Raw genomic sequence first — 21,787 nt, forward strand, 5'->3', positions numbered from 1 at the left:
ATTGAGTTTCACGCTCATACTTTCGTGTTATGGTCTATTAATGGAAATATTGCAATCTTTCACCTATTGTTGATCGCAACAATTAAATTTCTTTTACATCCCATTAATAAGACCATAGGACAAAACTCACACCCGCTCAACATGAGCGAGCTCATCTCTTACGTTCCCGTTACACATGAGCCAAACAATCAGGTTATGGCTTATACGTTCGGGTTAAGTAAGTTAGAGTTCCTTCCTCTAACCTATACTTGGGGGACTCTCATGGTCACGCCATAGTCTCGCTAGTATTGTCAATGGTTACTTCGATACCGGAGCTTCATTCTTAGCCTTACCGGCTTCGTCTACCGTAATCTAAGTCCGAATTCCCGTTTCACTAACTGCGTGACTTGGGGGACTCGGCGAGTAACAACACTCCCGATCCTAACACATATGTATCACGTGCATACAACATTACATATCATTATGTGTCATCGTGTTCATCACACATCTATGCATCATATGCACTTCGTTATACTATCATATCACATACGTTTTCGACTTATACGTCGTATGTCAAACATTGCATAATATGTGCATACACACATTGTGTAACATGCATCTCACATAAACATTCATGCACCTCGATGCATTTGACTCAAATGTCACTTAGATTGCCCTAGCGCAGTCAATATGTATTTTGTACACTCTTATCTTATTTGCAGGTACTAGCGTGATGAGGGCCCCGTGGCACCAACATACCCGTAGAGTCCCTTCTTACTTACGGAGTTGGGGGACTAGTATGGGTATAGCGTTCAACGAGGTCATCACTCATACTTGGCGGCATCACATTTAAACTCCCCAACCAAGAAGCGCCTCTTACTCGGGGACTTGGGGGACTTGTTGATATCACTTATATTACATACCGCCAAGCATAATCAACGACCTCATAGGTGGGCCCCACGACATGGCTAGCCCCGCCTATGGCATGCATCCGGTAGGCCGACACCCAAGCTACGTTGTCATGGTGGAGGTCGGCCGGTACCTCGTAGGGAGGCCACCCTCCCATGCTCTCCAAGAGGCTTCAAGAGAAGCAATATGTATGTTGTGTCCCACATCGGAAATGTAAACTAGATGGGGACTTCCTTTAGCTATAAAGGGAAGTCATCCCCTTCTTAGAGATGATGGATCCATGATCCCTATACTTGTATCACTACAAAGGTCACTTGACCTCACTCATAGTAGAATCTCTAAGTGGACGTAGCCTTGCCTCAAGAGCAAGGTGAACCACTATACATGCGGTGTTATCTCTCTCTCTCTCTCTCCCCATCATAATCCACACACACTTCCCGTTCCGTATTCTTCAGTAGAAACAATGTAGCAGCTCACAGAGGTGGTATGGGGGTGGTAGTCCGTGATGTTGATAGCCGGATTGTTGCTGGGGCTTGTGCCAGGGTAAGTGTAGCTCTTTCCCCTGCTTTGGTCGAAGCTTTTGCTGGGCGTCTTGCCTGTCGTTTGGTGGAGCAGTTTAGTTTAGCTCCGGTTGTGTTTGAAACTGATTGCCTTCAGTTAGTTAATGCTATTCAAGCTGATGGGGAAGATATTTTCGGAGTTTGGTAGGGTGGTCGATGATATTTCTCATGCTCTCTCTATTCTCTAGAATTGTCGATTTTCTCATGTAGGTCGGGAAGCTAATGTTTTAGCTCATAAGTTGGCCAAGTGTGCTCTAGGCACAGGGTTGATTCTTTCGTGGTGTGGTTCTGTTCCCACAATACTAGAGGAACTCCTCTGTCCCTAATGTAACTCTCTTGTTTACATTAATATAGTCGGTCGTCTTGCGTTCAAAAAAAAAAAAAAAAAACGCCATGGTTGTGACTCGTGACCTTTTCAAGATCCGAGGTGAACAAAAAAAAAATATTAATAGTTAATATTATGAAAAATAGTTACAAGAAAAAAAAATATATATATATATATATATATTTATACTATTATTAAGAAAAGAGAGTTTGCTTTCCATAACCGATTTTTTTTACCAATTTACCCCTTATATATATTTTTTTTTTTTAGGGGACCGGAAGACTGATCCATTGATATAAAATCATACGACCTCACTCGGTCAAGCATGAAGGGTACAAACACCCCTCATATTACAGTCATTGCTCAAGTAGTGCACTGAATGCACATAAAAATGACTACTAGCCTAGACTACTGCGCCTTGAACACTAAGATGCTACAACACCAAAAAACAGTACATCCGCCTAAGACCCAAATGGTGTACATCAGTACTGAGCTTTGGGCACATTGTAACGTCCTAGAGAAACAAGGTATACAAGGCCAAGGCCTATAGCACCCAAAAAGGGAATTATTAAAATAAAAAAAAAACAAGAAAAAACTCATGCAACAGTCTAACTGGCCCAAAAGAAAGCAATATCCAAGGCCCAAACCAGCCTGGCCTTGCCCAGCCCAGCCTCCACTTCCCTGTGCATCTGCCACACGCACACAACGACGATCCCACCACCACGACTCACCGTGATCGAGGAACTGCCGCCCGCATCAAGGAAGATCACCACCACCGCGATGCCACCGCCACAGAAAAGACACCAAAACAGCCAAACTTGGGTCCAACTGATAGATCCCAACCTTCAAGCCGCCACCGGAAACCCCTCTGAAGACGCCATCACCGCTGCCCGGATCACCAGTCGTCCTTGATTCGGTACCCACGGTCGCTCAGTGCAGAAAACGACGACCAGACCTCACCGACCGGCACTGGCTAGCCCGAATATAGCCAGCCTCAAAGCCAAAAGGACCATAACCATCAATACTCGTCCGGCAGCGTCACAACGTCGGCGAGGCAGAGCCAGCACTGACGCTGGAGCGCCACCGGACGAGAAAAAACTCTCAAAAGCCTAGGCAGAAGTCGTGCTCTTCTCTCACCCCAGCAGGCGGCTAGGTTAAAGTCACAGAACCATTTACCCCTTATATATTAAAATACTTTGAATCAGAAATAAGCAATAGGGATAATAAAATCAATTAACAAAATAAAAAACAAAAATTAAATTAAATGTAGTGAAAACGTGGTGGGTGGAAACATAGATCCCAAGTACCCAACATATTATAATTAAGTAACAAGGTTCAATACTGGATGAATAATCAAAGGCACAGCTACAAAAGATTTTAACAGCCAGGATCAATATATAAGAAAACAAAAGACTATGGCGCTGAACACACTAAAGCTAAACTTGTGACAAGAAGAGCAATAACAAGCGAACAAGGTGTAATAGAAATCACAACTCCTAAACTTGGTGAGGATGCAGGAGAGTCTGCAGCCAAATGGGGTTCTGGTGAGTCAGCAATGGACTGTGGAGATTGCGAAATTGGGTGAGGTTCCATCACTTCAACTAGCAGTAGCTGGCCATTTTTGCAATGATCTGGGACTCCACTGATGAAGTAGAAGGGGCCAGACCTATCGAGCTTCATTATACTCTTCCCGTTATCAAATGCGATGATGGGATGGCTTGTGTTGCAGTGGTAATACCCCCATTTGTCGACCTCAAGAACTGAATCATTTTTGTACTTGAAAACTGTAAAACAAAAACAACAGTACCAAATATAGGGACTGAATGTATTCAGTAAATTAAGAAGGCAACTTTCCATGATTAGAATCCAAACTTTGCAAACAGTACGTAACAGATTAAACCAACGTAGAAACAGTAAGAAGTCACATACTCCCAGTATGGTATGAATAAGTAGCTAGTAATTACCGTGCTTGATTCAACTTTTCACAAAGTAATGTGCGAGACTTGCAAACCAAAGAATTGAAACAAGTAAATTTACCCATAATTCATTTTATCCAAAAATAAACATTTTCTTATCTCTAGCTTGTCCCAAATAACTAGACGTCTTTCATTAAACTAAATGAACCATATACATACCTTCATAATTCCTAAATACATGACACAACTCTCTATTTATTAAGAACGTTACGCTAAAAGAAGAGAACTAGTCAGTTAGACAGAGTAATCATAGAACTCACAGAGTGAATCTCCAACATGAAACCTGTTGTTGGAAGCCCAGTTAGAGTAGACAGCGGAGTTGTTTGAGCCAGGCTGCTGCCAACCAAATTCATCACCGACTTGGAATTCCGTAGCAGAAGAGTTTACAACAACAAGAGCCAAGAAAACCGTCAAGACAGACCCCATGAAAGAAGCCATGTTTTGTTATATATTCGTAGTCGCTCTCGCAGAAGGTTTAGGAAGCAATGAAAATGGAACTGAAAACTGGCCTGAAGAAGAAGACTATATGACGGTTGTGTGGAGATCGTGCGGAGTTTATGGAACACGTTGCGATCTCTGGGTGATTGTGTGCCTTCTGGCGGTTAAATTTCAGTTCAAATAAGAAAACTGGACTAGGGCTTCAGAAATTTTTCTACGCTGAATTAAGGTCATCACGTTTTTTTTTTCTTTCCTTCTTACCGTTACCCTTATTGTAATTCCATATTATTTAAATAAAATAAAATAAAAAAATGGGCATACTTGGTCATGAGTCATGACTCTCTCATGAGTTTCTAGTTACTCTTCTGTATAAGAAAACCACTAAAACCTGCTTTGGAGACTCACTTCCGTTTAAACCAAACTAATTTATTACTCTATCACGATTTTTAACCCACTAAGATGATGGAGAAAACTAATACACAGATTTTTCAATCAGGCTATGGTACACTTGAAACTCGATGGTTAGAAAGTCTGAATGCAATTTTGATTCGAATCATTGTGCCCGGTAGCGCACATTACACTGCACAACTCGGGTAGAAGTGACATTCCATCGCAGCACAATAAATTATGTAGTAATCCTGTAATACCATATATTCAAGTAGCCAAGGAGAATATATAGATTCAAATGGGCAAGACGTAAACCGAATCATTGAATATTATATATTACAAAATCAAACAAAAAGAGTACTAGAGGGCTTTCTCCCCCGTGAGGTTAATATTGCTTTACCTGACCCCCACCATCCCTATCTTACTTGTTCCTAATCAACGTATAACACTTCAAATTTGATCATCGGGGCTATCTATGATGCTCTCAAAATTAATGACCAATACATGTACCAAACCCTGCTCATATGTTGCTTGCTTCCACATAAAAGATCAGGAATCTACCATACGATCCACATAAAAGATCAGGAATCTACCATACGATTCTGTCCACATCTACCTCATAAGTTACTACCTGAAACTAATTCCTTTTGCTTCATCATCATGTCCTGGAACTGCTTTCTTTTGGTAGCCCGGATGTCAAGTAAACTAGGTGGTGCAGGTTTGAGGGAACCATGTAACTCAACGAGGTTAAAGAAATCTTGTTTGGTCAGACTCTTCTTCTTAACAAGTTCATCGACCACAGCATCCATGAGCTTTCGGTTCTGCTCCAGTATCTGCAATGCAAAACAATGGCATGTTCACTTTGTTAAGATAAGGATGATAGGGAACCCCACTAGAGATACTGATTAATCTGCATCACCTCTTTTGCACGTTCATAACACATGTTGACAATCTGCAATGCCTGCACATCGAGGTCCTGAAATAAATTCATTACAAAAGATTAACATTCAGTCTTCTTGCATTCGCTGCTTAGTTAGAGAGCAGACAGATACAGAAATTGGTATTTACAGAGCAAAAGACCAATGACCATGTTTCAAATTACGTCAGTAATGACAAACGCCAAAACCCAACCCTTAAAATGATTAGTGTATAAAGATTGTATTACATTGAGTCGATCCGCCACCCAGAAATTAGATAGACCATAATTCTTCTCAGAAAGGCCACCAAGAACATACGTCCGTGCAGCTGACCTAGCATTGTCTGCTGTTTCAGCCCATATTGTACTTAGCTGGAGAAATTGAAAGTACAAAGAAAAATTCAGATAAATATTTAGACTAAGATTGACTTCAAACTTAAAAGTCACCATTTATAAAAGATTAAGATCTACATGACTTGCATTATGTGTTAACAATTTTCCATGAGAAGTCACATGACAGATTCATTGTACTCTGCAGAATGCAAGTTGCTCTTAACAATGCAAAACATACAATGACCTCAAATTCATAATATGAGCAAACCATAAAATGATCCCTTCCTATACCTTCTTCTGAAGTTGAGAAACTGGTTATATCATAAACTTTTTAGTTATTCTAGTTTGAAAGATATTTTACCGCAGAGTTCTTACATCCAGCCCCATAATTTACCATACAAAAAACTAACTGTGCATAAATTAAAAATTTTCTTACCTGACCCTCACCAAACCAAAGTTCATCAGCTGCACGTGGTGCTAGTTGAACAGTAATATGATCCAGTAGGGATTGTCGACTTCAAGACATTGGAGATACGAGAAGTATTGTTAGGGAACAAAAACAAAAACAAAAAACAATAAACATGAATTTCTAATGCACTTTCAACAATAAGGAACGCAAATGATTTAACAGAATTGAAGCAACATCTTCTTTAAGTTACATATTTCAGTAACCAAGCAGGTTCGTATGGTATTGTTATACATTTCAGTTCCTTTTCTTGACATGCTCTGATTGTACCCCCAATACCTGTACTATATACAGGAAAGTAAGAATGTGGGTAAACAGTAAACCTACACGTTCTTTTTTTTTTTTTTCTTTTGATCAAATAAATGGTAAACTTGCAGAGAAGAAATATACTCTTTACTTGTACACTAAGCCATATTCAGGAATAAAGTTTCTCTTTCCCTTTATTTCTTATAAACAAAAGGTCTTCAAATCTATTCTGTTATTTGTACTCTGCTCTCACCGTACCTCTCCTAAGTAAAGCCTACTTCCACTTTAAGTTTCGATTAACTTGAATCAAAGAAGATCATAACAAACATCTTTGATAACGATCTAAAAATTCAAATTACTTTATGCCCCTAATATTAGTATATGAGGAAAGCTATATCATCTGTTTGAATTAATACTTTCCATATGATTAATAGAAATGATATTAACTACATCTTTTTTTTTATTCTCTACATAATTATTCTAAGCTCTGATTATTATAGTCAATAGTTAATGTGCATTCCACATGTCAATATGCTACTTGTCTTTAAAATCAAGACAAAGAATTAAGGACTCAGTAATTCTTACGTTAGTGTTCCCTCTTTGAAGTTGATAGGATCCATCTTCATTCTAACATAACCCAATTCCCTACCAGCTCTAGGAGCAATTGTCACCTGCACCATACGAGAAACTGTCCTAAGATATATAATTCATATTTTCTTTTCTTTTTTTGATACTTCATATTTTATTAAAAGTAATTAAATTTCTACTCATTGTTACCATATATGTACATTTAGAAGACGACAAGTTAAACTATGGAATAATATTTGTGAAAATTAAAAAATTAAAAAATTGGTCAAGTTTAAAATTTGAAGTCAATGAACCAAATGACAAAGACCAAGAAATTCAAGAAAGACACAGAATAAAAGATTTCTCAAGGAAAGACTTCTAAGCAGCAATTATTCTAAATTTTAGGACACATTTGAGAAACAGGACGACCAACAAAGGCCAATTATTCATGTCGCTTAAATTGCCCAACATGTAAAGGTAGTGCAGAATAGAAACAAATCAACAATCTTATGCTATGAACAGAAGAAGCTTTGAGTTTTCAGACCAAAAATAGAGGAAGAGAGGCTTGAGCTAGGGGACCATACAAACTCAATGTTTTTCAGATCAGGAAAGTTTGCAGCAACAACAGCCATCGCTGCTTCATTGATAGCTACTTGCTTCCATGTATCAAAACTTCTGTCCTTCCTATCTAGCATTCCTCTTTCTTCCATTTGTGCAGCTTGTAATAAGTCATCAGTAGTAATCTGCATATATCATAACCGCAGGCATTCAAAAAAAGGACACAACGTGTGACGTAATTAACTAAATCAAAAGGCACTAACATATGAAATCTTCAAAACATTAGATGCTAATAGAGCTCAGCCCATGACCATGTGGCCATGCCTCTACCGCATGTTTCAAGGGAATAGACAGAAGTATAATAGCTACATGACTTTCACATTCCAATAGATGTAACATACCCTTATTCAAAAAATAAAATAAAATAAAATAAAATAAAATAAAATAAAATAAAATAATGATGCCTAACTAAGCCTTCAACAGTGTTTGTTTCGCTCCTTTTTCTCTTCTTCTGCCTCTTTCATTTGAGGTATAGGTTCTATGGTTAGTATAAGAGGAGGCAATACCTCAGTTCTTCCATCACGCATCATGTTGATTGCAGCAACCTCGACTATATTAGCTAGCTCTGCACCAACCATTCCATCACTCATACTTGCAATAGCCATATAGTCCACGTCTTCAGCCATAGGTTTCTTGCGCGCATGGACCTATAACAGGACACAGAAAGAAACTGGAAAAATATGAGCCGATCATGGAAACAACAAGAATTAAGAGCAATGCCAGATATTCTGTGAAATGGAGCATGATATAAGGTCCAACTACCTTCAAAATTTCAATGCGGCCTATAAGACCAGGCTTAGGGATATATATCTTCCGATCAAACCTTCCAGGTCTGACAAGGGCTGGATCTAGAATGTCTGGTCTATTTGTGGAAGCAATAGTGATCACGTCCCCCCTTCCTTCAAACCCATCCAAGCAAACCAGGAGCTGAAGCATAAAGACAACATTGAACAATTTGTAGCTGTTTAGTTATAAAATAAAATAAAAATAAAAAATAAAATAAAAGATATGCATAATAAGTTCAAGCATTCATCCATCACCAACCTGGTTAAGAGTTGCGTCACGTTCTTGTCCGCCAGAACCCTTGATCAAACCACGCTCCCTTCCAACAGCATCCAACTCATCAATGAAGACAACTGATGGAGCCTGTGCACATAGACACAACTATGAAATGTAACAATGTGTGCAACTACACTACATCCAATCAAAAACAGGATGAACAAGAAAGGCATAGCATTTTCAAATATGGTCTAAAACCTCAATAATAATACTGAAATCATTAGCAAGAACAACATATCAAATAAGGATATTGAGAGGAAAGAGGGAACATAAAAAGAGTGCAATTGAACAGCTAATGTCCACTTACATTTTCCTTTGCTTCCTGGTAGAGTGCTCGGACACGAGAAGCACCAACCCCAACATATATCTCCACGAATTGAGAGGCCGAAATGGAAAAGAAGTTGACGCCTGCCTCACCAGCAACAGCTTTTGCAAGCAAAGTCTTCCCCACCCCAGGAGGGCCACAAAGAAGTATCCCACCTGATAAACAAAACAACCACCCAAAATATATATGTCAACAACCACCCAAAATATATATGTCATACATAAAGAACACATAAGTAAATGTTTTGGGAAATAGAACAATCAAGTTCTTTTGCAGTTTGCTTTCACCGGAACCAAGCAAATACTCCAACCAGGACACGAAAAAAGGAACAGTTTAGTCAACAATCACTCAAGCGAATCACAAGGGTTCTCATACATGTGATCCAATTCAATACACAAATAAGTTCACATAACAAAAAGCTATCTGATAAAGTCAATAACTGAGTAGCATTGCTGCAGAAACCAACCTGGAATTTTAACTCCTCTTCTCCTATACATTTCCCCATGAGTGAAGAACTTGACAATCTCCTCAAGCTCAAGCCTGATCTTCCCAAGTCCAGCAACATCCGAAAACTTGACATCCACACCTCTCTCCAAATACTGAGGCATCCTCTTATTATGAGCTCGTCTCACACGAGCCCCGGACCTCATGAACTGCATTGCCATCTTCATATAAGGATTCTGCTCCCCCTTCCCCTGCTCCCCTTCCTCATCCTCCTCGCCGCCCTCAATCCCCTCCATCCTCTCCAAATCCCTCATCTTCTTCCTCTCCTCGGCCTCGGCCTGCTCAATCTTCAACCTGTCCTCATAATCCTTTTTCTGCCTCCTATAACTAAGCACCACAGTCCTGTAAAAAATGTAAAAGAACACGAGCCCCAGCGCGGTGGCCACATTCGAATCCTGAGCCAAATTGGCCCACACATTGGCCATCTGCAAGTAATTCCGGCGAGCCTCCCTCAACGACTCGTCATGCTTCTTCTTCCTCCTCTCTCTCCTCACTCTCCTCTCCTCCTCCTTCTTCTGAGCCTTCATGGCCCTATCAATCATCTCTCTCTCATTCCTCATTCTCTCCAACTCCTCCTTCCTCTGCATCTTGAACTCCTCCCGCGCCTGCCTCAGCTCCGCCGCCCTCTTGCTCTCCTTCCTCGCCGGCTTCCTCGTCCTCGAAAACCACGCCACCACCGCCGGCATTCTCGCCAGGAAGCTCAGGTACGGCAGAGGCACCTCCGGCGGCCTCAGCGGCGGCGTGTAGGCGTTGACGCACAAAGAGTCCAAACTCAACTTCTCCCATTCCTCCCAGAACCTCTTGTCAGTCTCCGGCGACGGCAAAACGGTGCGCAGCACTCTCGAATCGTCGAGAACCACGAGGACCGGCTCGGCCTTCTGCCGCAATTCGATCCCCGGAGGCTTGATTACGTGCTTGAGCTTCGATTCCCGGTTCAATTCGAGGAGCTGAGTGTAAGGGACGCGGTTCGAGACGACGGGGAGACCTTGGGACCAGGATTTGAGCTCCTGGGGAGATAAAGCTTCGGACTTTCTAGAAGCGGAGGATTTCTTGGGGGCGCGTGGCTTTTTGTCCTTGACGGCGGCGCGTGAGGTTGGGATTTGGGGGAGGGAGGCGGAGATGACGGTTAGAGTTACGGAGAGCTTGAGGAAATCGAAATTGGGGTTGTTGGTTTTATCGTTTTCTTCGTTATCGGAAGTGGGTGAAAGGTGGGAGGAAATGGAGGAGGGGATTCTGGATTTGGGTGGGGTTTTAGGGGTTTTGGGGTTGGGGTTTGGGGGTAGGGATGAAGATGAATAAGAGCCCAGAAGGCATTGGCAGGCCATTGGGGTTTTGCGTATTGTGAAAGCTCGATTGTGCTACATTTGAGAAGCGAAGCTGAGGTTGAGTAGAATTGAGGGAGTGTGTGAGTTTTGAGATGAAGCTTTGGTTTTGCAGAGCTCACTTCTCTGCGAAATGAAATGTTTGTTATTTACGAGATAGAGATTAGAGACGACGGGTTCAAGTGCGTAACGTCGTCGTTTTAGAATTATTTATTTGAGAATTTTTTTTTTTTTTTTTTTTTGACTTTGTCAAGGGGAACCCAAAGGTTTCCTAGGCCCAAGATAAACCCCTTCGGCGCATGTGAAATGCTCCAACTGTGCATTGCAGCACAGTGCCTCGCCACTTTGACAGCTTCGGGGTTCGAACCTAGGTTGGGGAGCACACCCAACTAGGCAAGCATTAAAGTGATTGTAAGTGTGAGCGAATTAATAAAATACAATCTAAAGAAGTGTGGTGGTTTTGATTTGTTCTTTGTTGAAGTCGCGCTAAACATGTCCTAGAATCTCTCTGGTAGCAGTTTCGATCCAATAGGGCTGTGTTGATGGAGACTTAAAACAGTGACTGAAGTTATTAATTAATGGAATCTGGTCATCAAACATCAAGCATTCAGCATTTCACCACATATAGAAAGGGTATTTGGAACTACATAGAAAGTACATGAAGCCTTAAGACAGTGAGTAAAATGCCTAATGTTATAAAATTATGATATAGCTAGAGTGCAAGTGATTAAGTACACACCCAAGTACTGCGTGGAAACAAAGCAATGTAGCTCAGTTGTGGGAGAGCCAGATTACATTCTGAACAGCAGATGTGGCCAGCAAGAGGCAGCTTAAGAAAGTGAAGCCTATCGAGATGGCAATGTGGTTGCAGAAGATATTTAGTGGTTTACAGAAATTCGGGAGGGGTGTGTGCCGGATTCCTGTGCGATTCAGGTTGCTTACTCCGGATGCAGCTGACCCTGCGCTCATCATTGCATATGCAAATACCTATGAAAGGGAAACAGTGACACTTCAATTTCACTAGGTAAATACTGTAGAGCTTCCGATTCCATACAAATAGGACAATCAAAATTTGAGGTACTTGCGAAGTCTCTCGTACTATGCAAGCTATACAATGACAAAGAAAAGTAGAAAACACATGCTGCTGTTACCAATTTTATAGAATAATTTGGTCCATTATGATCCACCGGGTTCACATGACATTTTTTTTTTTTTTTTTTTCATTTTTCATGCTGGACTTTTAGTAAAGCGAGAATCTTATGAATCTTGACTTGTAAATTCAACTTTAGTAAAAACAGTCTTTTAACGTAGAGAGATGAACCTGTCTACTATATACAGCAATAAAACATGCATCTAATTAACTAGAAAACATGCTACTATACTACAAACTCTGCTCAGAACTTTAGAAGAATGAGCTAGCTAGATAGAGGAACCTATTATCAACAACTGAAGAAGTCATTAAACCACAGAGCTTATATGCCGGCCGGTTGTAATTTCATTTCCGCAAGGGCGGTTAACAAGGGGTATAAGTTACCTGATCCCCAGCAAAGCTAAGCCAGGCATGATTCCTTGAGGGAATCATCGGAGACTTTCTCAGCAGCCTAGATCCATTTATCAGTAGTTGCAGAAATGAATGGACCGTGACAGCTGCCGTGACTGCAACCAGATATCTGCTCACCAAAAATTCAGAAACTTCAGTACCTTTATATTATGCAAATCGCCCTTCTAAGTTCTAACTACACCGCCTTGGTTGTTACAATATAAGCCCTCATCATTGTTACTAACAGAGTCAAAATGTAAATCCTACTCCCTGATTCAAATTCATGCACATTAAATGATCAATGCTACATTACTAATACATGACGAAAAGCACTCATGTTCAACATCCCTACAATCCCAATAGCCAGTAAATGATATCTGATCTTAGAATTCTGATTGATTATTTTGCAATGAATTGGTTCCTCCGCAAAACCCAAAGTGATGTAAAAAAAACTACTAGAGGCTGAATGAGAAGTAGCATATATAGCAACTTAAGGGCCTAAAATGAGCAGCAAAATGTTCTCCAACTAGTTTTACAGATCATTTATGGAGAAACAATTAACTCTGACATTATATTCTCAATCAAGAAAAAAGATTAATAAACATGATTCCACCTAATAATTTAATCGAAAATTTGTTGGCTAGGGTACGGGCTAAGCTAGCTAGACAACAATTTCCAGGTTAGATCAAACTAGAAGACAAATATTTAAAAGGAGACATAAAACTTAAAAAAAGGGTGAAAAGCTTTTAGAAAATCAAGTAGAAATTAAAAATCCCTCACGGGTCTGATCCTGTTCATTCAGATGGGAATGAAGCTGGGAAAGAGGTTCAAATTTGTTGTCACTTCGAAGTGCCAAACAGAAGGGTAGTTTCGTCAAACACAAAACCCTCACCTCAAGGGAAACCACCATAACATGACAAACCAAATACACCTGCCCGGTTTCCCCGGCCGGTTGGGGACAAAAGCCAGTAGTAAATAACGCAAAACGCCAAGGGAGACTCGAAAGAAGTGAAGAACGGCCGGAATATGGCAGTGTACGTTGTTGTTCTAGAGAGAGGGGAAAAAGCAGAAGGGCATTTGAGTAATTGTACTTACTCGAAGGACTCGGAGAAAGACCACTTGGAGTAAACCGGGAGATGGAAACCGTAGATAGTGACGGTGCTGGCTTGCTGGGCGGTGACCATGAACGACAGCGCCGTGACGGAGGAGGCCATGCACAGCAGCCTGAGGCACACATGCGCCACGTCAGCCTTCCGGAGCAAGGCGCCGAGTTGAGCTGGTGACTTGGTCGCCTGCCCAGTAGTACTCATGGTGGTTGTTCCGTTCTCCACCGCCTTGGACTCGGCCATTTCTTCGTCGCACGACGTTGTTTTCCGGCCGGTCACCATTGTCTCTCTTGTTTTCTTCGCTCTTGTGTAGTTAAGAGAGAGAGAGGGAGAGGGAGATGGTAGTAATGTAGAAATACGTGAGCGAACTGCGAGGCAGTAGTAGTAGTAATAATATGCCTATACTGAACTGTAGAGGCTTTGGCGGTTTTTATAGAATGGGCCATCATACCTTTCCCTGCTCTACTTCCGTCTGTCTAATTGTGATTCTTTTTTTTTTTTTTTTTCCCTTTTACCTCACCTCTTTTTCCAATTTTTTACCAACTTATTAGTTGTATTTAATAATAACAAACTTATTAGTTGTGCTTTCGATAAAAAAAATAAAAACTAAAGACTTACGTGAATGTCCAATTATTATTAGTCTATGCTTGCGGAAGTTCTTCTATGAACTTTTCACTTTTATAATTGTGTCTGATTTTATCGTACCACAATTGCGTGTTCAGCGTGTAGAGTCTACTTGACTCAAATTGCCGACAAGGCGAAGTGTTTTTGCTTAGTATAAACTATAGACTATAGACTACTCGGTACTCATATATTAGCATGGAATAGTCGTCTATGTATTATTCTATACCAATATTCGGGGTCATATTTAATGTTATGAAATACACTAGCTTAAATTGGTAGTCATTTACGCTTGAGAACACATTATTTAATTTATTCGACGTCTTTAGAGATTTTTGAAATTTTAACTCTACTTTATTTTTATTATATTTTGAGGTTTGAATTCTCAATAATAATTTTTCTGTTTTTTTTTATCATTTCTCGTAATCTACACCGGGTCTAAAGACTTGACTCAAAATTTTAGCCCTCTAACCTTCGAAGAGCATAGCCCTATATATATTTTTCTATTCTTGTCATTGCCTTAATGCCTTGCTTCCTCGGCTAGATGTAATATCATAAAACTCATTCAGTAACCCTATATATTGTCATATTGGGGCTAGGTAGAACTATAAAAGTAGCTAGGTCTGTCTTATCTATAACAATAATCTATTGTGGTTTAGCCTCTGCAACATTTTATGTGTTGAGGCTCTGGATTTTGGGTATATCGGTTGAGGTTGGAAGTTGCAGAGGGCAACAGGTGGAAAGAATGTAGAGGACCCCGTGAGTGTACATATCGCCATGGAAGTGATAGGTTTGTTATGTTTACTGTAAGTCTGTAACACCACACGTACACTTGCTGGACTCTTCACTGGAATCACCACTGCTATTCCAGGACCTCTAATTCCCAATTTCCCATCACCCATGGCTGCACCTCATGGGGCACTTCAGTTTTTAAACCCTTCTTTCTGATTCTAAACAGTTTTAATAAAAACGTTATTCTTGAAAAATATACTAAGAATAACCACCTACTTTTCTGTGTGGGAATGTTGTTTTCTTAGACAAACTGTCGGTCGTATAAAGAAACCAAGTATAGAAAAAACCAAAGACAATACATACATGGAGTTCGTTTATAGTACATTAATATACTATGATACATTAAGTAAATTAGTTTGATTTAGAGGTAAACTGGCTACATACAGTGGTACACTAATTTGAGAGTACTCTACTTCTGTATTAAACTAGTCTATCCCTATATCGAACTAAATCTACTTAATGTATCAATATGTTAATGTACTATAGATTCTCCTTGAGTAAATTGGCCACATGCAATGCTAGACTAATTTCAGACTACTCTCTATTTCTGCATCAAACTAGTCTACCTCTATATCGAATTAAGTTTACTTAATGAATCAATATGTTAATGTACTACAGAAATTCCCTGAAGCCTCTCTGAATAGTATTTTAGCTAAAATAGTACATACACCAAATTGAAGTCCCTAAGTAAAACTCATTAAAGCATACTTATTAATATTTTAAGAATAACTAACTCTTAGTATGTAATACAGGCTTTCGAGTAGGGGCGGGCAGAAACCGAACCGGACATCAAAAATCAGCCGAACCGGCCAGGAAAACCGGCTCAGGGACCGAACCGGTTGAAACAAGACTGCAAAAAAAAAAAACTAGACCGGACCGGAATTTAAAGGTTCGAGACCGGGTTTAGCTTCAGAACCGACCGGAAATAACCGAACCGGTCCGTATATTTAATATTTATTTAAATTATTATTATTTTAATTAATTTAGTATTATTTATATATTTTTAAATGGGTGTCGAATTTTAATTGGTGGAAATCAGGTTACAGTTACTCCTTGCTGCACTGGATTACTCTCAATGAGAGAAAACCCTAGCTGACTTAGTCAGCCTCTCATTTCAACAGCGCCTCATCTCTCCCAACCTTCATCTCTCTCGACTCACAGACACAGCCAACCAAAGATACCGAAATCAAAAGTCGACTGTTCGATCCGCGCCCACCCCGTCTCAACCTGAATCCCAACTCCATAGTTAAACAACCAAGCAAGTGAATCCCGACTATTCGACAAAATCAAAAGCCGGTGGCCTCTCAATCTTGACAAACTCCAACACTTTGGTGTCGAAATCAACCGATTCAAAACCATCAGAGGAAGTTGGTGCTCTTCCTTTTGATCTTTTCTATCATGATCTTTTTCTTTGTGTTGGTTTTCCTGAAGATTTGATAACTTCTTCCTTCCTCTGCTGCGTTTTCTCAGCTGATCGACAACGCCAAGTCGCCAATGCCAACGCTCATCTCAGCTCTCATCTCATCTCTAGATGGAATCGGTATGGAAAGCATCAGCTCTCATCTCATCTCATCTCATCACTTTTGGAGTTCGATTTTGAATTGATTTTGAGTTCGATTTTGGGTTCAGCTTGTTTGGGAGCATCAGTTTCGGATTGATCTTACTTGGGTTCGATTTTGGGTTCAACTTGTTTCGATTTGATCTTAAGTTTCTTGCTTGCTTCTTCAGTTCGATTTTGGGTTCAGCACTTCAGCTTGTTTCGAAGTGATCTTTCCGTTCTTACTTGCTTGCTTCTTCAGTTCTTCTAATGAGCATGAGAGCATCAGTTTGATTTTGAAATGAGCGTGATCAGTTTGGTTTTGTTATTAGTGCTAGTGATTGTTTGAGAATTGTGGTTTGATTACTTTTGTTTCGATTTACTAGTCTGAAAGAATTTTTGAGCTGCTCTGTTGTTTCTGTTTGTATCTTATTCTTTACTGATTTGATTTTTTCTTACTTTCTTATTAGGGAAGTGGAGCATCGCAAACTCCCAATGCGACGCCAACTGAGTCAAGCACCGGAACAACACCAACTGCTACAAGTGAAGCTGCTGCACCGCTTCTGCTTCCTCCCCCACCACCTTCTGCAGCTGCTGCTCCAATTAGTGAAGCTGAGTATGTGAAGAGGAAGAACCAGTCTACAGCATGGGACCATTTTGAGAAGATGAAGAATCCGGATGGTACTCCGTTGGTGAAACCAAGAGCTAAGTGCAAGTATTGTCCCTGTTTGTATCCAAAATGAGCATTTTGGCCTGACAAGGCACGTCTTGGAGAAATTGAGCCAATGTCAGTGGCTCAAGCTATATATTGTCGACAAGTTCGAAATATATATTTAGAGGCTAAATAAAGCCTACTATGGAAGCATGAAAAGTCAACTTTAGCACATTTTCCTACTTCGGCTAGGAGAAACCGAGCTAAACAGAAGGAGTGGCCGCCTGACCAAATGAACTCAAAATGAGCTGAAACTCTGCAGATCCATTATAGAAAGCCCAAGGATCATTTCTTATGAAGAGTGCCAGAGCTATTTTTGAGTGGAAGGCCTTCAAACAATCAGTCCAATTTTCTGCAGAAGCAAAACTTGAAAACTGGACCTGTAAGAGGTCCAGCCGCGTTTCCGGCCCAACCACATGGAAGAAAGCTCTAAAAATTTTCCATAATGATCTACACTCATTGTGGATCATTTGATGTGAAGAGGTCGAAGGCCCATTTTGAGTTCTTAGTGGAGATATAGCTGCATCAAAATTGGAGCAGTAAGTGCTTAAACCTAACATTCCATTAGTGTTTAAGTGCTTAAACCTAACATTCCATTAGTGTTTTAAGTGCTTAAACCTAACATTCCATTAATGTTTAAGTTCTAAAACCTAACCCATTATGAGTTGTTTAAGGCCAAATAGTGTTGCTTGGTAGCCTATATATAGAGGCTACAACAAGTATCAAAAGACAACAACACAATTCAACAAACATCTCTACGATGATCTAAGTTCTCTTTAGAGCAACTCCTCTCCTTCTCTTTCTCTTACCGGTGATCACACTCCTAGTCCTAGTCTTCTCAGAAGCCGACTTTCAGTGCCACCAAACCCTCTGTCAACGTACTTCGGTCCTAGTCTCCTCGGGAGCCGATTGTAGTACCACGACCACAACGGTTACGGAACCAGCCAAGCAAGGGTAACGCCCTCGCAAATCAGCCAAGCTAAAGTCACGCTTTAGCAAGTTCTCTCTACTTCTCAGTGGTTCTCGCTCTGCTCGATCTACAACATCGAGTATCGATTGTGATTTTCAAGAAGCTCAGTAAAAGTCCTCGCCACGAGGCATAAAGAATCCCACGACGAGGTTGGTGCTCTCCTCGTCTACAATCGCTTGAAAGAAGTCAGGTCAAGGGACACCCCCAACGACCGCACCCAAACGGTGCTGGCACGCCCGCGCAGAAAAGAGACTGTTGACCAGCTGCAACAAAATTGGAGCCAAACAGTCCCACCACGTATGCTTGCGACTCAAGATCAAATGGGACGACATCCATGAGGACTCATATGCTCTACCAATGCAAGAAGTGTCCGGCATACCAACCGGCTAAGAAGCAAAAGTTTCTTTCCTTTGATTATGCTGATAGTGGTGGTAAGTTAGTTACTAGGGGTTGGGACCCAGATGAATGTAGAAGAGCTTGTGCTAAAATGATTGTGAGGGATGAGTTGCCATTTAGTCATGTAGAGGGGCAGGGTTTTATTGATTTTATGAAAATTGCATCACCAAGGTTTGATCCTCCCTCTCGGAGGACAATTGGTAGAGATATTACGGATATCTACCAATTTGAGAAGGAAAAGATTCAAGAGTTTTTAGCTAGGAACAATCTGAGGGTTTCTCTTACCACCGATACCTGGACCTCGTTCCAGAATATCAATTACCTTGTCTTGACAGCTCATTTCATAGATGAGACTTGGGCACTACACATGAGAATAATAAACTTCACTATTATTCTGAATCACAAGGGTAAGACAATAGGGAAATTGGTGGAGTCATGCTTGATTAATTTGGGTATTGAGAGAGTTTTCAGCATTGTAGTTGACAATGCATCGAGTAATCAGGTTGCTATAGAGTATATAAAGGAGAAGATTGGGAATTGGAAGTATATAAAGGAGAAGATTGGGAATTGGAAGCAGTTAGTGTTAGGTGGGAGTTTTCTGCATGTTAGGTGTTGCTGTCATGTTTTGAATCTTATTGTGAGGGATGAGATGGAGGAGCTTGATTCCTTCATCGATGCAATTAGGAACGCTGTTAAGTTTATTAGGAGTTCACCTGCAAGGCTCGAGAAATTTAGGAAGTGTGCATCTAGAGAGAAGGTTGAACACAAGGGGGGTATTGTGCCTTTAGATGTGTGCACAAGGTGGAACTCCACCTATTTCATGTTAGACATAGCTGTGAAGTATAGGCAGGCCTTTGTGAGGTTGGAAGATAAGGACCAGCAGTACGAAAACTACTTTCAGGAAAGGGTTGGGGGAGGAAAAGGGTCGGGCCGCCTAGAAATGAGGATTGGGATAAGGCTGCTAGGTTGGTGAAATTTTTGAAGATTTTTTATGATGCAACTTAGGCATTTAGCGGCACTAAAGTGGTAACTGTAAACCAACCTGTTGTGTGGATGTGTACCATCATTGAAGAATTGGAAAAATGCAGCCAAAGTGTCGATCCTTTGATGGTTAACATCGGGGCATCAATGAAGAAAAAATTTGACAAATATTGGTTGAAGTTGGAGGACTCGAACCCTATTTTGTTGCTTGCTGTGGTATTAGATCCAAGATACAAGATATTGTATCTTGAGTTCTTTTTTCCTTTGCTGCAGCAAGACATGTGCTTGGTCTCGGAGATGATAGATGATGTTAAGGGTCAATTGATGCAGCTTTATCATGAGTATGCTAATTCTGACCCTATGGCTGCACAAGCGTCATTTGAAGCTACACAGCCACCTACTCAATCAATTTCTAATGCCAGAGAGGAGGATAGTCATGCTGCATCAATGAACAAGTTCTTAAGGCTTAGGAAACAAAAAGATGTGGTTGAGATAAGGAATGAAGTCGACAAGTACTTGCTTGAAGCTGTCGAAGACCCTGCCAATACAAAATTTCAAGTTTTAGATTGGTGGAAAGAGAATTCTCCTAGGTTTCCAGTTTTGTCTAAAATTGCAAAGGATGTCTTTGTTGTTCCAGCTTCAACGGTGACTTCGGAGGCTGCTTTTAGCCTAGGAAAAAGGGTCGTTGACCCATTTAGAGCTTCATTGACTCCTACAATGGTTGAAGGGCTGGTTTGTCTCAATGATTGGTTAAGAGGTGGTGCTTTTAATGAGTACAAAGAGCCGACAAAGGCTAAGTTGGAGCTTTATGGTGAGCTTGAGAAGCTTGAGTCAGGTATTTTTTTACTTTACACTTTTACAGTAATTGTTAATTTGAATACATTTATTTGTGTTAGTTTGTGATTGTTGTTTTTGGTTTTTATTAGACTCTGTTGTGACCCAAGTGTCTGACTCTGAGGGATGAAGTAGGTTGCAGCTGCTGGAAATCGGACTAATGGAACAAGCTTTTGAAATAAATTGTTGTGCTGCTGGAGCAAGTTCTCTGTGACCCAACTTTCTGCTTTTTGTTTTTCCCTTCCGATTTCATTCAAGTATGAACTGCTTTAACTTTGGTTTGTAACAACTAATAACTTTAACTTCTGTTTGGTACTTGGAACTTGATGTTACAGCCTTTAAGTTCTTTAACTATGGTTTGTAATAACTTTAAATTTAATGTTTCATACTTTGAAGTTTGAACTTGATGTTTGTGCTGCTGGAACTTTGATTTACTACTGCTGGAACTTTGATTTACTGCATAATTTATGTTTGTGCTGGAACTTTGATTTACTACATAATTTATGTTTGTGCTGGAACTTTGATTTACAACTTTGATTTACTGCTGCTGGAACTTTGATTTACTGCTGGAACTTGGAAGTTGGAACTTAGATTTATGTTTGTGCTGCATGTTAGCTATTTGGTTTGGAAACAGATTGTTAGACTATTGGAACTTTGATTTAGTTTTGGAAATTGCTTTTTGGTTTTAAATGTTGAACAGCTGGAGCAGATTATTGATATTTGATAGTTGATCTACAGGTTTGACAGATTGTTAATGTTATTTGTCTAGTTCAGAACTTGAGATGTTGATGTCATGAACAGGTTACTTGTAATGTTCATTACTTGATTTAGTGAACAGATTATGAGTGGTTTATACTTTATTTTGTTGATATTTTGATAGTAATGGTTACTCATTTTAGGACAGCTAAATTTGTTGACTTTGGTCGAAAATATGCAAAAAAAAAAAAAAAAAAAAGTCGAACACAACCAAAACCGATCCGCACCGCAAAACGGTGTAACCGAAGTAAGCGGTGTAGGCTTTTAAAATGCGGTTGCGGTTTTAAATATAGCACAACCGAATGAAGCGGTTCGGTTGCGGTTTTGGCCTAACGCCGATCCGCACCGAACCGCGCCCACCCCTACTTTCTAGATTAGTTAGAATGTAATACGCATACTTATTAATATTTTAAGAATAACTAACTCTTAGTATGTAATAGAGTCTTTCTAGGTTAGTTAGAATGTAATACATATTAATATTAAGAATAACTAACTCTTAATATAGTGATCATATTTACTGATACAATGTTGAATTAAGTTTTGACTTCGAACCCCCAACCTATAAAATTAAACGAAAAAAATGACAACATTATTCTTAGAAGTGCCTCAAAA

The 21,787-nt window shown here is 40.2% G+C and overlaps 3 protein-coding genes across 4 annotated transcripts; all 3 read right to left on the reverse strand.

The window, feature by feature from the left end:
• Positions 1–3,040: 3,040 nt before the first annotated feature.
• Positions 3,041–4,220, reverse strand: LOC133740101 (early nodulin-like protein 7). Its single transcript, XM_062167961.1, has 2 exons — positions 4,010–4,220; positions 3,041–3,557 (listed from the first exon to the last, which is right to left on the reverse strand). The coding sequence occupies exons 1-2, from the start codon at positions 4,185–4,187 to the stop codon at positions 3,187–3,189; spliced, it is 549 nt and encodes a 182-aa protein (XP_062023945.1). The 5' UTR covers positions 4,188–4,220; the 3' UTR covers positions 3,041–3,186.
• A 620-nt stretch (positions 4,221–4,840) lies between these two features.
• Positions 4,841–11,101, reverse strand: LOC133725277 (probable inactive ATP-dependent zinc metalloprotease FTSHI 2, chloroplastic). 2 transcript variants are annotated; one of them, XM_062152485.1, is made up of 12 exons: positions 9,571–11,101; positions 9,087–9,259; positions 8,765–8,866; positions 8,483–8,647; positions 8,227–8,367; positions 7,687–7,845; positions 7,121–7,206; positions 6,260–6,338; positions 5,740–5,862; positions 5,494–5,550; positions 5,143–5,407; positions 4,841–5,110 (listed from the first exon to the last, which is right to left on the reverse strand). In XM_062152485.1, the coding sequence occupies exons 1-11, from the start codon at positions 10,931–10,933 to the stop codon at positions 5,192–5,194; spliced, it is 2,664 nt and encodes an 887-aa protein (XP_062008469.1). In that variant the 5' UTR covers positions 10,934–11,101; the 3' UTR covers positions 4,841–5,110; positions 5,143–5,191. The 2 variants fall into 2 exon arrangements, with proteins under 2 accessions (XP_062008469.1, XP_062008468.1); XM_062152484.1 differs by having other exon boundaries at positions 4,841–5,407.
• Positions 11,102–11,519: 418 nt separating this feature from the next.
• LOC133740107 (CASP-like protein 3A1) lies at positions 11,520–13,968 on the reverse strand. Its single transcript, XM_062167974.1, has 3 exons — positions 13,566–13,968; positions 12,465–12,600; positions 11,520–11,917 (listed from the first exon to the last, which is right to left on the reverse strand). Exons 1-3 carry the CDS (start codon positions 13,856–13,858, stop codon positions 11,702–11,704), a joined length of 645 nt encoding a protein of 214 aa, XP_062023958.1. The 5' UTR covers positions 13,859–13,968; the 3' UTR covers positions 11,520–11,701.
• Between the last annotated feature and the right edge of the window lie 7,819 nt (positions 13,969–21,787).

The sequence above is a fragment of the Rosa rugosa genome, chromosome 1 (genome assembly GCF_958449725.1).
Source record: "Rosa rugosa chromosome 1, drRosRugo1.1, whole genome shotgun sequence".
Classification (NCBI taxonomy): Eukaryota; Viridiplantae; Streptophyta; class Magnoliopsida; order Rosales; family Rosaceae; genus Rosa; species Rosa rugosa.

What these genes read in the sequence shown, in the direction of transcription:
- LOC133740101 (XM_062167961.1), bottom strand. Translation starts at nt 4,187, where the DNA reads ATGGCTTCTTTCATGGGGTCTGTCTTGACGGTTTTCTTGGCTCTTGTT. An exon ending in TCATGTTGGAGATTCACTCT is followed by an intron (nt 3,558 to 4,009) that starts GTGAGTTCTATG and finishes TTTGTTTTACAG; the next exon opens with TTTTCAAGTACAAAAATGAT.
- LOC133725277 (XM_062152485.1), bottom strand. Translation starts at nt 10,933, where the DNA reads ATGGCCTGCCAATGCCTTCTGGGCTCTTATTCATCTTCATCCCTACCC. An exon ending in TGCGTGATGGAAGAACTGAG is followed by an intron (nt 7,846 to 8,226) that starts GTATTGCCTCCT and finishes TGATATATGCAG; the next exon opens with ATTACTACTGATGACTTATT. An exon ending in TTCAAAGAGGGAACACTAAC is followed by an intron (nt 6,339 to 7,120) that starts GTAAGAATTACT and finishes AATGTCTTGAAG; the next exon opens with TCGACAATCCCTACTGGATC.
- LOC133740107 (XM_062167974.1), bottom strand. Translation starts at nt 13,858, where the DNA reads ATGGTGACCGGCCGGAAAACAACGTCGTGCGACGAAGAAATGGCCGAG. An exon ending in TCTTTCTCCGAGTCCTTCGA is followed by an intron (nt 12,601 to 13,565) that starts GTAAGTACAATT and finishes TTTGGTGAGCAG; the next exon opens with ATATCTGGTTGCAGTCACGG. An exon ending in TTAGCTTTGCTGGGGATCAG is followed by an intron (nt 11,918 to 12,464) that starts GTAACTTATACC and finishes TCCCTTTCATAG; the next exon opens with GTATTTGCATATGCAATGAT.